This window comes from Mchenga conophoros, linkage group LG23, assembly GCF_057382185.1.
Source record: "Mchenga conophoros isolate Kocher_MC1m ecotype Shallow Benthic linkage group LG23, M_conophoros_male_GT1.1, whole genome shotgun sequence".
Taxonomy (NCBI): domain Eukaryota; kingdom Metazoa; phylum Chordata; class Actinopteri; order Cichliformes; family Cichlidae; genus Mchenga; species Mchenga conophoros.
In genome coordinates, this window is record NC_140547.1 from 38,109,756 (window position 1) to 38,123,175 (window position 13,420).

Genomic DNA, 13,420 nt, shown 5'->3' on the forward strand with positions numbered 1-13,420 from the left:
GCAGCTATTAATCCATTTGCAAATGCAGTTTTGGCTGGTGTTTGACCATCACATGTCTACAGATCAGATTACTGCAGCAGCATCACCAGAGACACAATTTTCTTTTTCCCCCTCTGTTTCTCTCTTGCAGAGAGGACTTAGAATCCTTTTGTGCTTGAAACCATGCATAAATCAAGCCTTCTGGGCTCAGTTCAAAGCTAAGCCCACCATGCACCACCACCATGATAACAACCGGACTTATAACGCTATATTACTTATAACATCTGACAGACGTTATAAGCAATAAGCGTTGATCGAAGCATGTGCATTATTTATATGCCAACCTAACACTCACTCTCGAAAACCTGGAAAAAATGTACATTTTTGTGTTTTGGCTGCTGTTTTGCATCTTTTAACTATGCACTGCCATGCTGGCTTTAGCAGTTACGAGTAAATTTATTGTGTTTTTTGTTTCTGATTTAAAAAGCTTTATAAACTCAGGTGTGTTTTTCATTCAGGAGGTTGACTCCAAATGCCACCCCATAGACTCCTAGGTTAAAATGTCCAAATTTACAGTGGAAATAAACATGTTTTCTTGCTGCTAGTCACCCTAGTCATTACTAATTAGCTAGTAATTAGCTTTGTTCATATATCACCTTAACAGTAGCACTTTTCCTTATCATTAAGTGTTCTCACACCTTCTGTAACAAGATCCCATTTTCATTTTACAGTTCACTTCGCTCTCCACTTTATTGTCTTAGACTATGTTTTTTGCTCTTCCTGCCAAATATGCAGGGTTTGCTTAGCGCAGCACAGTGGCTGATCCTCAGAGCCAGTCCCCTTACAAGGAGTCGCTCCACTAAAGCTAAATATAAACTGTAGAAGTCCAGTAAACAGAAACTGTTTTTGTAACCTCCCTGTTCACCTGCCCGAGGGGTGGAGACCACAGACTGGACCCCTATGTCTCACTAGTTGGGTGGAGGGAGGGAGGGGGGATGGAGACAGTCGTGACAACACCTGAAGGCAAAGAGACGCAGAGGGAAATGGCAAAATATCAGAGTGGGTGTTAAAAGAAGTTGGCGTACCTTTGTCTTTGTTTTTCTCTTTTGCGAGCGAGTCCAACTTCCTTCTCAGCGACTTTTTCCTCTTCTGTCCATCTGCACATGGGGGGAAAAAGGGCCAAAATAAATCACCTGAAACAAACGATTCCCATATCTGCTCTTTCTTATCTGGATTATTATATTTAATAAGCTTATGTCAGGAATGCAGACATGAATTAACTTCTGTGGTGGGGGAGGGAGGTGAGGTATCCATGCACTCAAATCCATTTAATGGAGCTGTCAGACAGGGTCAGCAACAGTAGTAGTCAGCACAGGAAAAAATGACTGTGAAAACACATTAAATCACTTATAGTTTTTATCTAAATTACCAAGTATATGTAAGGCTTTTCTTACCTCAGACAGCAGTACATGTCACAGCACCATATATGGGCGCATATACACATTCTTAGCCTGGTTTATCTTAATAAAAAACCTTTTCTGCATTAAGAGCACAGCATTGCCCCCATTCACTGCATTTACTTTCATAGTGATCTTTAGAGAAGCAGCTGATGGGCTTTAACTTAACAAAAAAAAAAAAAATCTCCATCCTAAAAAGGACATCAATGTCCACATGTGAGCTTTCCATCGAGGTATTTCACCGCAATTCTTTGAAAAGAGGAAGCCGTTTTGTCGGCCGTCAACATGATGAATGGCTCCTGAATTTGTTGACTGATGATCAGGAAACTGTGGAAGCTGCGCCACGTGAGACTTGAAAGTCTTGGGATCTTCATCTTGTGGCGAGGAATGTCAGTTTTGTGGAAACCTCAGCAACTTTTAATGTTATCGTTCTGTCACTCTGCTATAAAAACGCAGTCCTTTTAACACGTGAGATCTTTCTGGGCTAATTCGCGGAGCCTCGATCTGCTGGTGTAGCAACCTCGGTTTGAACCGCAGATGTTCCCTTACAGCTGTGTCAAATGAGTCACTTGGAGGGGGGATGAGGGAACTGCATCCAGTGCACATAATGTGCTTGATGGTGGTGCTGGCAGCTTATGTCAGGTTTCTGATCCATTTAACCTGGCCTGAAACTTTAAGCGCAGCAGAAGCACAAAGTCTGGGAGAAAAGTAGGTGAAAACAGTGAGGGGCGTGAGACACCGCGAGAAAGAAAGCAGATGTTGTGATTGAAAGCGGGGGCAGCAAGAGTGAGAAGGGAGAGGAAGACAGAGGAAATGGTTTGGATTTTTGACAGATGATTTCCAAAAGCCTTGCGGAAATCCCCCCGAAAACGGCACACTCCTCTCCTCAGCTCGCAACCAGTTGTGAAGTCGTACGATGAACCTTTGCTGCCTTTTTCTCATCCCATCCCTCCTTGTCTTCCCAGCTTCTGTCCTCCTTTAATCCTCTCCTTGTTCTCGAAGAAACCCTAGAAACATGAGCCCTGCCTCTCGGATAAATATCAGACACAAAACGCACGTTATAGCGGAGCCGAAACAGCGATCGGGCGCGCACACAAAATCTCACACAGTTGAAATATTTCTCTTGCTTCCACATGGCGGCCGTCAGGGGCTCTGGAATTCATAAGCAACGCAGACAAGTACGTATTAAATCATGCTGGGGAGAGGTTTAACCTTCAGCTGGAATGCAAGCCCCGGATAATCCACTCACTGCACTATAGTGCTGCTATGGCACCCACTCAACTGATATAGTGCACAATGCTACCCTCACTGTGCCCCTTTGTGCACCTTAGCTTGTAGCAGAAACAGATTCAAAATTCAGATGTCATATGATATTGTGAGTTTTAGCTGTTATTTTTATTGATTATTACCTTGCAAGACTAAAGTAACTGTAAAGAACAGCAGAATGCAAAAAAAAAAAGTGCTAGCTGCCCCAAAAAGAGTCAACTAAGAAATGTGGGGATTGGTCAATTTTAACATGTGTCTTTTGCATGAGTTAATATGCAAGCTGATGAAACTGAAAGACGAATGACTTCTTAATTGGGTAATCGTGGTGCCCGTGATACTAAAAAAAGTTGATAAAGCAGGGTTGAATTTAGGGACTCGCTACTTTGTGGTTTGTAAGACCTTCCGTATACGTGAGTAACACGACTACTTTAAAAACATTAACAGACCAACTGTTAAAAGACATTGCCCAATCTTTCAAGGCGAGCCTTGACGAATTAGTGGGTGAGGTCATGAAAGCTGCGTTCATGTTATGCAGCCATGTGAAAAATAACATTCAGTGTTGTGAAAAACTAAGCCCAACCCATGATCCAGTAGCTTGTAGAACCAACTTCAGCAGCAATAACTTGAATTAATCATTTTTTGTACATTATCAGCATCCCACATCGCTGTGGAAGAATCTTGGATCACTCCTGGCAAAAGACTCTGCTGTAGATTTGGGATCATTGACCTGTTGAATGATTCAATTTCAGTCGAGCTTTAGCCTTCGGACACATGGCCTTTAGAATATGCAGAGAAGTTCATGGTGAGCATAATGACTGCAAGGTGCTCAGAACCCGTGGCTGCAATAGGCAACATAGGATGAATTTGCTTTCATATTCACTCCTGGGAAGATCGTGGCATTATATTAACACATGCTTGAATGCTAAAACTGCTTAAACGTCTGCTTTTATAGAGGGCTTGATGATGATCAGTTAAGCCAGTGGGTTTTAGATGTGTCCTTGATCCAACACAGCTGATTTAAAGGCTAAATTACCTCCTCAACATGTCTTGAAGTTCACCAGAAACCTGGTAATGAACTAATCATTTGAATCAGGTGTGTTGACCCAGGGTGATATCTAAAACCTGCAGGACACCAGCCCTTGAGGCCTGGAGTTGGACACCCTTGAGTTAAGAAAATGCATCTAATTAGCAGCACCTGGATGCCACTTCTCCACTTAATTTCTATGGAAACAGTAAAGGTGTACCTAGTTTTAACAGGACTGCATATCTGCGTATTTCTGAACTCCAGACTGATCGACTTCAGGACTACAGAGCTAAAATTACATCACTGACAAGTCCACTTTTAAAAATTCAGTAAGGGTTTACATTTATTAAAATTTGCAAACTTATCTTCCTAAATTGGGTGGGATTATATTTGTTTTCTCTGATATCTAAAAAATGATGCATGTGGACATTTTTAGGCTGGGCGAGGCCAGTGGAAAACCACCAACTCCAGCAGTCTCACTGCAGTCTCACTGCAGTGCTCTGTCTGTGTTCGGAAAATGAGAAAATTTGACAAATTAATCCAAGTTTAGCAAAAGCTTAATTATCTGGTTTACAAGAGCAAAACACGGAACAATAAGGTCAACTATATCACTCTTGTGCACACCCTAAGACTTTTTAAATAGCATTTACAGTGGCTGCACTTGGCCTCTGCCACAGCGGAAAGGGAATTTCATGTCGTTATGAGGACGGGAGGTCAACAGATACCAAGGCGAACAGGAAGCAACCAATCCCTATGTGAAATAAGGCTTATATCTTTCGTGTGTTGTCACAACTTCTCCAAACATAGACCATACACGACTTCCCTTCAATACACTTGAGGGATGTGGTCAGGGACTTGAGCATTGGCTGTACTTTATGGAACAATTAAAGATATCTGGACAAGCTTGCACTACAAACCCAGGTCAAGCATATCAGTTTGTACCGCATGTAACACAGAAGAGTCCTGGAGGCAATAATACATGCATTTGGTTTGGTAACAGTCATATAACTGTCAGGTTCTCAAAACCCTGATGTTATCCAAAGGACTTTGTGAGCTCTGAATGGATTGGATATACTGATTTAAACATAAAAATGATGTGACGCTGTTTAACTCAAGTCTACAGTATGCATTAAAAAGAACAAAACAATCCCCACCTTTTGGCATGGTTATCTGACATCCCAAGTCATAGTCCTGGTGTAAACGGGAGAAGGCCACTTCCTGTAGCCGGGCCCTCTCCAGCTCTGACAGGCTTTGGATGGCAACTGGCATCAGACGCACGCTCCGCCCCGACAGGCTGCTCCAGGTGAAATCCCCCTGGGAAGAACAAGTGAGACAAAACTTATACCAAAAGGAATATTAACAGTATGGGAACATGGAACCATTTCATGTCATTTTACATTGCATTGCTGATTTTTATCGGTTTTCATATAAAGATGCACCAATTTTCAATTTTTATGTTGCAAGTCCAGGTCAGAGAAGTTACGACATAAGTTATCATATGGTTAGGATTAGGGCTGCGGTTGGGGGTTAAATGCCATCCTGTCAGTATCTATGTGTATCGAATATGGTTCCTCGTCAGGTAACTCGATTGTTGATTGAACCCTCCAGTGACAATCCTGTTCTTAACTTTATTCACTTTCCATATAGTATGTTTTCATATGATAGGAGATACAAGTGAATCAAGCAGTCAGCTCAGTGGCTGCATGCCTTTTCTCCTGTCTTCCTCTCCTCTTTCCTATTAAAAGGGAGTTTTTCCTTCCACCTGTCTTCGAGCGCTTGCTCAAAAGAGGTTGCCCGATTGTTGAAGTTTTCTCTGTATTACTATAGGCTCTTTACCCTACAATATAAAGCACAGATTGTTTTGGTGATTTGGTGCTATATAAATAAAATTGCATCATTAAAATATCTTCTATAATTTTGGTGCGCTCCATGTCTGCTTCCACTTCACTAATCTTGCCAACTAACGCTCACTTCACCGGGTTTTCCTCTCCTGCTTTACAAAGCACACTTTAGCAATGCAAAACAGAGCTGTTCTTCTTTGATGTGGTCAGCCAACTTGTGATGAAGTCGGGCTCACAGACGCAAAGAGCCAGGCAGCAGCAAGCTGCAGAAAAGAAGCAGAGGTGTGAGGTGTGGACTAATTTGTAGATTTACAGAAGGTTTTAATCTATTCGAGGAGAAGGACCTCTAAAACCTTTTTACTTGGGTAAAATGTCTTGATCCCTGATTGCGTATGGAAATAATTAAGTCTTATGGGACTTAGTTTATTTAGCACCAAATGTTTAAAAACTAATGAATGTGAAGCTGATTAAACCTACTGTACTGCTGATGTAGCCTACAAAGACGAATAAAGACACCACGTGCTTTGGAAGACACTCCTCTATTCTAGTTCTAAGGAGCAATTGGGGACATCTTAAGCTGGCCCTATACTGATGGATCTACAATATGTGCCCTGGATTCAAAATGAGCATATTTACCTTCCAGGTTGGGCTTTATCTGCGATCAGGATGAAACTGAACTGATGTAAAACGTAATTAAATACTGGAGATTCTGAGACAGCATTGGTTTTGAACGTTTCAGCCACCTGAATATCAATTCATGCATTCCTCTGTGTCAATTTACCTAATGTCTTAACCAGACTGAGGGCTTAACAGTGTGCAATGTGTCTGCATTTATGCAAGAATGAGCATTTTCTTTTTCTTATTAGATCCCTGTTTAAATTTTCATCTGATTGATGTTTACCCATGGTATGTAGAAGAAAAATGAGACACCATGAAGACTTAACTTTTCATATTTGGGCCTCTATCAACAATATTTTCCTGAAGCCATTCAACCCTCCCTGCTGTCAGCTCGCTTGTTATTTGACCCCAGTCAGTGCAGTGAGGCAACAGAGCCATCATTCAGCCATGGAAGGAAAACATGATGTGGATACAGGCAACCTGGAGAGCCAAATGACTTTGTGTGCGAGTGAGCGAGTGAAGCGAGTTGCATGTTGCCCCCCTTTCAGAAAGCATTTTATCCAGCACAGCTGTTCTGCATATTTTTTGTCAGTGCACGCCTGTGTACTGCCATTCCTTATCGCTGACTGAGGAAACCCTTTTTCAGCCCGCTTCACTTCAGAGGGCACACACATACAACAAAAGAAAAGACAAGCTGTTGGAACCATGTTATAAAAAAAAGTAAAGAAAAAAAAAAAGAGGTCTGTCCTCGGTCGAGCTGGTTCTGCTCAGCGGGATCTCTGAACAAGACGGATGAGCTTCGGCTCTTAAGTGTCGAAAACTGTGGAATGCTGACAGAAGAGCCGAGGGAGGGAGACCAAGTCCTGCTATCACTGCTGGACTCTGGTTTATACCTTTGAATGAATGACACACAGGCAGTCAGCTCACTGTTACCAAAGTGCCTTGTACAATTCAACTCTTAAATAAGATAATATGTTGTGTATGTGCATTTATAGTAGTAAAAGTACATTATAGGGCTGTATTATCTGCCAATATTAGCGCTATTAGCCAATTCATCGGTATCACGTTTATAATAGGCGATTAGTAAAAAAGAGACAAAAGAAACACCCTTCAGCTTTGTTTTGAGAAAGTCTCTCTAAATTTGTATTTAATATTCGTTGTAGAAAATTAAAATTTTAACTTTAAAACACACACTGGGTTTAGGGAGTTTTGGTCTTCAAACCATGACAGTAGATGTAGTGATCCTAATCAAGAGAATATGTCAGTGAAAGAGGTTTTATTCTTTGCAGAATATGAATTCCACACTGACCACATTTGACCATATTATTTCCTATTAAGCTGAACATGCCAGCACGCCAAAATACGCTCAGAAAATAGCAAAGTTACACAATAGTGTTGTTCAATAGTGTTGCACACAGGACAGGACAATCTGTCTAACACTTTGCTCAAAGAATTCAAGATTGCAGAAGACATGCTTACTTCAGCATAATACGCTAATACTTGTAAGAGTGTAAACGAGTAAGTAAATAACTATAAATAACAAATATAAATCTGTTTGTTTAATGTGTCCAAAAGAAAAAAAAACATAGTAAATGTGCGTTGAATTTTCTTACCATCTACATCATTAAAAAACTTTCTTTTTAACCATAATTCCAACTTGATGCTCTTGCTCATGGTTGGCCACTCTTCTGGCCAACAATGATTGAATATGTCCCAACCAAAACTGGTGCACCAGCATCAATTCTATCTATTTACACTGCATGTTTCTTTAAATTAATAGTAACTTTAAATTATTTTAGTATTTTCCATGCTTAAATAACATTGAGGTAAAGGAATACCAATTCCTTGGTGATGATATTCATCCATCTGATATCCATCTGTAGAATAGTAAGTCCATTCAGGGCACAAAAATCCAAGAAAAAAAAGCTCAATGTTTACGTCAGTTATTACCCCTCCCCGTTGTGCACCAAAGTCTGCTAATTATGGGAAAAAAAATCAGCGGCTGGACACGTGTTGGCAATTTGCCTGAGTTACAGCAGTCAGTCTGAGTCAGACCACAATTGTTTGGAGACAGGTGCCAATCACCCTTTAGTCTAGCATGAGCAGCTTTAGCCTGTGCACAGCTGATGCAAGCCACTTTGCAAGCCACCTCTTACCCCAGCTCCTTCTGTCATGCTGGCTTGTATTGTAAAGCCTCCAATTGGCTGTTTGCTGGAATGGCTGGGCAGATATAATCAGATAATTTAAAGTTTAACGGGTGCTATTTACTACTTTTTTGTTGTTGTTGTTTCAGCAGAAATGACTGAATATATTATGTGAAGGAAGAAGAAAGACAAGGATTAGTATGAGACCAAGCATCAAGAGATTTTTAAGTGTGCAGGCCTTAGTTTAACGCTTCTGTTAAGGACTGGATTCAGCAAATGCTATGCTATCAGTGTTACTGCTGCTTTGTGCTCCCATCTGACAGATTTTACCCTGGAAAGATTAATGACTCTGCTGACTGGGCCAGCACTATGCAGTTAGATGACTAATACCATTTGGACATACACTGAACTGCAGCATGTGGTTTCTGTTCTATTTTAGACAATGGGACAAATGGCGCAAAACCTCAGGCAATAGACTATGTCAGTTTCCTTGGCAACACATACATACAGAACTCAAAAGAGCCAGGAAGTGAGAGAAATATTACTATGGTAACGCACCTGGAAGATACACACACGCATGCACACACTCAGGCACTGGAACACTTGTTGCTATGATGCACTGCATAAATCATTAGATGCCATGACCATGGTGAAACAGTTATGATAACCCTGCAAATGTGCACTCACAATGTGATGTTAATTAAATGCATCATGAAAGTTATGCAGAATGTGTAAAGGTAGGTTTAGTGGCACATAACATAAAGACTGGGGTTATAATAATTGATGCTCTACTGGATTGTTTTTGCATTACTGGATCATTTTGGTCATTATATATTCCTATAATTTACTAAATAATACACAACATGACTTGCTCTTTGCTCTGTCTAGTACCACAACCAAACATCACTTGGACCAGACCACAGGTACTTTTGGTGACTCATTCTAGTTTTTTTGGGGGGGGTTTTTGGGAGGGGGGGGGGGGGGTCAAAGAAAATATGTCTCACAGAATTCTGTCATCTGTGATCGATTTACTACAGGACAGGTAATAAGAATTGTGTGTGTCCCTGGATACATGCATGAGTGCATGCAGAATCTGAGCACTGCAACTCCACCTACAATACCACAGAGGCATCAGTGTGACCATTCTTGGCCTCAAGCAAGTGGCATTACAAAAACTGCTGTAGCTTTCTTTTTTTTTCATTGGTTTCCCATTGACTTGTGACCGTGTGTCATCAATGAAATGTATGCATACACATGTCCACAAGGGTTACTGACAGTGTCCTTAGTATAAGAGGCTGAATGTTAAGGACTGAGTGTCTCTCTACATACCCTTGTTCATATTTCAGTTGTGTGGTTTTATTTATTTTATCATGCTAAGTCTTTTTGGATTCAACACACAACTGACAGACAAATAAAGCACGATATTTAAAAACTCACTCATTTCTAAGGATGGGGGGGGGGGGGGGGGGAGTGTTTAATAAATTAAAACACTCTGGGAATGAGAGGGCTCGTCTCATGAATCACCATGCTGAGAGCAAAGATTTAGCCTAGAAAACTTACATTAACCTCCTAGGACCTGGCGTCCACATATGTGGACATCACATTTTGGGTTGCCTAGACCAAAATACTAAATTTTGCTCTACAAGGGCCTGATATCCACTTATGAGAACATTATACTACCACTGTCCTATCAAAATTTAAAGCGAATGTCCTCATATGTGGATCTCATTTTTCTCAGAAACAAAATCAGGTAAAAATAAAAAATCGAGTATTTCTTTGTTTCTACATTCATCAGGTCCCAATCAGCCCAAATAGCAAAGAGACATTAAAAATGCATCCCAAGAAAGAGTTCGGATCTTAGGAGGTTAAATTGGTTCAACTGAAAAACCATCCAGCACTGGACATACTTAGCTTGCGCTGAATTAGGAAGTAACTTTGGATAACATCTCAGTCACACAAGTAAAAATAGGACATTAACTTCCTTGCGTCAAAATAAATAAAAGTCGATGGTTGCCTGGTGATTGTATTTTTTTCCCACATTCTGCGACTGGCTACAGCTTGTGGTGACTGAATGGTTGCCCAGAGTTTAAGGATGTTGCTCACCCACTTTTGATCCGAAGGTGATTGCACAGGTCACCTGAAAGAAGCCAACTTTTCTGCAAATAGTTGGAGTCTGACTTGGAATGACTGCAATCACTATCAAAAATGTCAAAGCTTTGTAGATAATTGCTGCCTAATTGCCAACAGATTGCCAACATGTTGCCATCAGTCTGAATGAGTCCTTGTCAACTAGCACAAGTGAAGAGACTCAACTCGGCTGGTTGCCGGCTGGTTGTATTCCGGTTATATTCATGTAGAACATGAAGGTTGCTGAGTGCAAATGTAATAGTTAATTTTGAATTTCTGTTAAATGTGATTTTTGGTCAATGTAAACAGCAAGAGACACGTGATTTTTGAAAATGTATTACATTTCATTGCTGTACTATCAAAAGCAGATTGCATGTAGTTACTATCTTGGTCCCATCCAATCGCAGACTGATATCAGACTGACTTATTGCAATATTTATGGCAAAATAAATGAATTTAAAAAAACTAAAGTGAGATAACTGTATATTATTAGACAAAACATATACTGATACACTTTGAAGACATAATTTGCAGCTAAAAAAAGGTGATGATTTGCAGTATATGCTATATAATAATATTACATTGTGGGGTGCCTAGTGATTCTCACCTTTGCTCATTTAAACATAATTCTAATAACAACACAGTAGTCTAGAGTATAAAAGGTGGACGTAGCTCCACGGGTTGCAAAATACCAATAGAAATCTATAGAAAGGTTTTCTGATTTGACCTCTAGAAACACTGCAGAGTTTATGGTGTTAGTCACTTATTTTCGGTCATACTGAACAAAGATTAAATCAGCTTTCTAAATCTTGGTCATGCTATGTGTCAGAAAGGAGGGTTATCAGGGGTTTGCTGATTGCAGATGTCGCATCTACTTTTTGAAACATCATCAAGTTGGCAAGGCCGAAAATGCTCATCTCAAGGCTTCAAAACAGCACTTCAGAAACCAGTTAGTGACGTCACGGTAGCCATGTCCATTTGAGTGCGAAGGTCTTTGTGAACATCCGTGGACCAACTGTTCAACAATCACTCTCTCTAATACACAACACCAACACACACACATCTCAAATGTACAAACTATCCTGGACATTTGTGCAGGTTTGTATAAACTGCTATGGTGGAATAAGTGCAGTAATATCCCTTGAAGGCACCAAAGGCCTGTGAGATCACTTAGAGCGAATATAAACACGATAAAGGAACATTCCACAAATGTTCACATTGTGGGCTACTTCAATTTGTTTTCTTTTGCCTCGGTGTTAGTGGCTGGCTTTAAATGACCCTTAAGCAGAGTTTCTGTGCCACAACACCGAACTAGAGGAATGCATGAGTATTTTTCAACAGTCTGATGGTTTATAAGCCTACAGATTGGCTTCAAGCATTGTATTACATTACTTTTGCTGACCTGAATCCCGAAGTTCACATCTGCAGACAATTACCAGACAGCCCAGCTTGTGGATGCCGTTAGTGTGTTTGCGGACATTTTTGCATGTGTACTCATCACACACGGATAATTAAGGGGTTTTTCCACCTGTTTTGGATTGCTTGTGATTTCACCTGAGGGAAAATACCTACTGAATTATTATCACTACACAGTTTACATAGTGCATGGCAAAGGAATTTAGTAGTAGCAGGCTAATCAGCAGTTTTAAAACATTAGATTATAAGCCTCCAGTATGGGGGCTCATGCCGGTGGAGTATTATAGTCATAAAAACAGCAAGTTATGGCAGTAAATGCAATTATCATACCATGTAGTCTAGTCCAACGACAGGGTCAGCTGCTGCGATTAGGACATAACTGTCTATATGTAGTTGGAAAAGAACGCAGAAGGTTTGAAAAACAGGTTTTTAAACATGTCAATGAAATTCGGGCTGGGCAATAAGACAATAAAAAGTCTTTTTTTTTTTCATTTCATAAGTATTATGAAATAAGCTCGCCTGATTTTTTTGTATATTTCTTGTAAACAATTTCAATTTATTTATCTTATTAGTTTGGCATTAACCAGACTGAAGTTTTCCATTCTGTTTGGGTTCTTCTGTAAAACTTGAAGCTTTTGACTTCTTAAAATTAAGATTTTTATTATGTTGTTTATTATTTAAAATTCGTTTGTATAATGCATTTATCATGTTGAACTGCTGACTAAAAAAACAAAACACTTTGAATCGAAATTTACCTTAAAGCTTCACTTAGAGGTAAAAAGTAACCTTTAAACTTGAGAGAACTAGTAATTTGACTAACAGTGTGATCTGTATTGAGACTGACTTATATGAGTGATGGGTTTATATTAGCTATTGGGTAATGTGTTGGTATTGGTATTTATAATGGCCATGAGTAGGGATGGGTACCGGTGACCGGTGCCATGATGGCACCGGTTCTGACATAAACGGTAGTAACCAGACCGAAAAGCAGCGCACATTTCGGTGCTTTATTTCGGTGCTTTTTTTTCCTGAGCTGTGATACACTTTAGATTCTAGCCAATCATTTTACGTTTCCGAGGATAGTAGGCGGGGCCAGGTACGTACGTTCTGTTAGAGCAGAGCTACAGATTAAAAATGTCCAAGGCGAAGCGGTCAAAAGTCTGGCTGTACTTCATAGCAAAATATGCAAACTCAGCAGCCTGCAACAAGTGCTTTAAGCTGATACTGTGATACTGTAAAAGGAGGTAACACCTCAAATCCGATGAAACACCTGGCGATGCATAGCGTTTTTTTTAAAAGCCCAGAAATGCGCCGTATTTGATAGCTTGCTGCGAGACCTCACACCGAACACATCTACTGCGGGTGGGTTGCCTGTTATGCAACATCCCCCAAAAACCCGAAGAGGAGAGTCCTGGCCCCTAGCTCTGCCAGTGTAGCAGAAATGATGAGGATGATGATGCAGCAGCAGCCGTTCTTCTCTGCGTGAGTAGCTTAATGTTGTTCGTGTAATTTACGTTGAGTAGGCTAACCACGTTATTACATTAATGC

General features: G+C 40.4%; 1 protein-coding gene across 3 annotated transcripts in view; it reads right to left on the bottom strand.

Annotated features, from left to right (window-relative positions):
- Window positions 1–13,420, bottom strand: part of LOC146547770 (rho GTPase-activating protein 6-like) — a 136,002-nt gene that overhangs the window by 16,001 nt on the left and 106,581 nt on the right. For all 3 annotated transcript variants that reach the window (XM_085265447.1, XM_085265448.1, XM_085265450.1), the window contains exons 2-3: window positions 4,881–5,040; window positions 1,065–1,136 (exon numbers count right to left, since the gene is read on the bottom strand). In XM_085265447.1, the coding sequence (XP_085121573.1) occupies window positions 1,065–1,136; window positions 4,881–5,040 (232 nt within the window). The remainder of the gene's footprint in view (window positions 1–1,064; window positions 1,137–4,880; window positions 5,041–13,420) is intronic.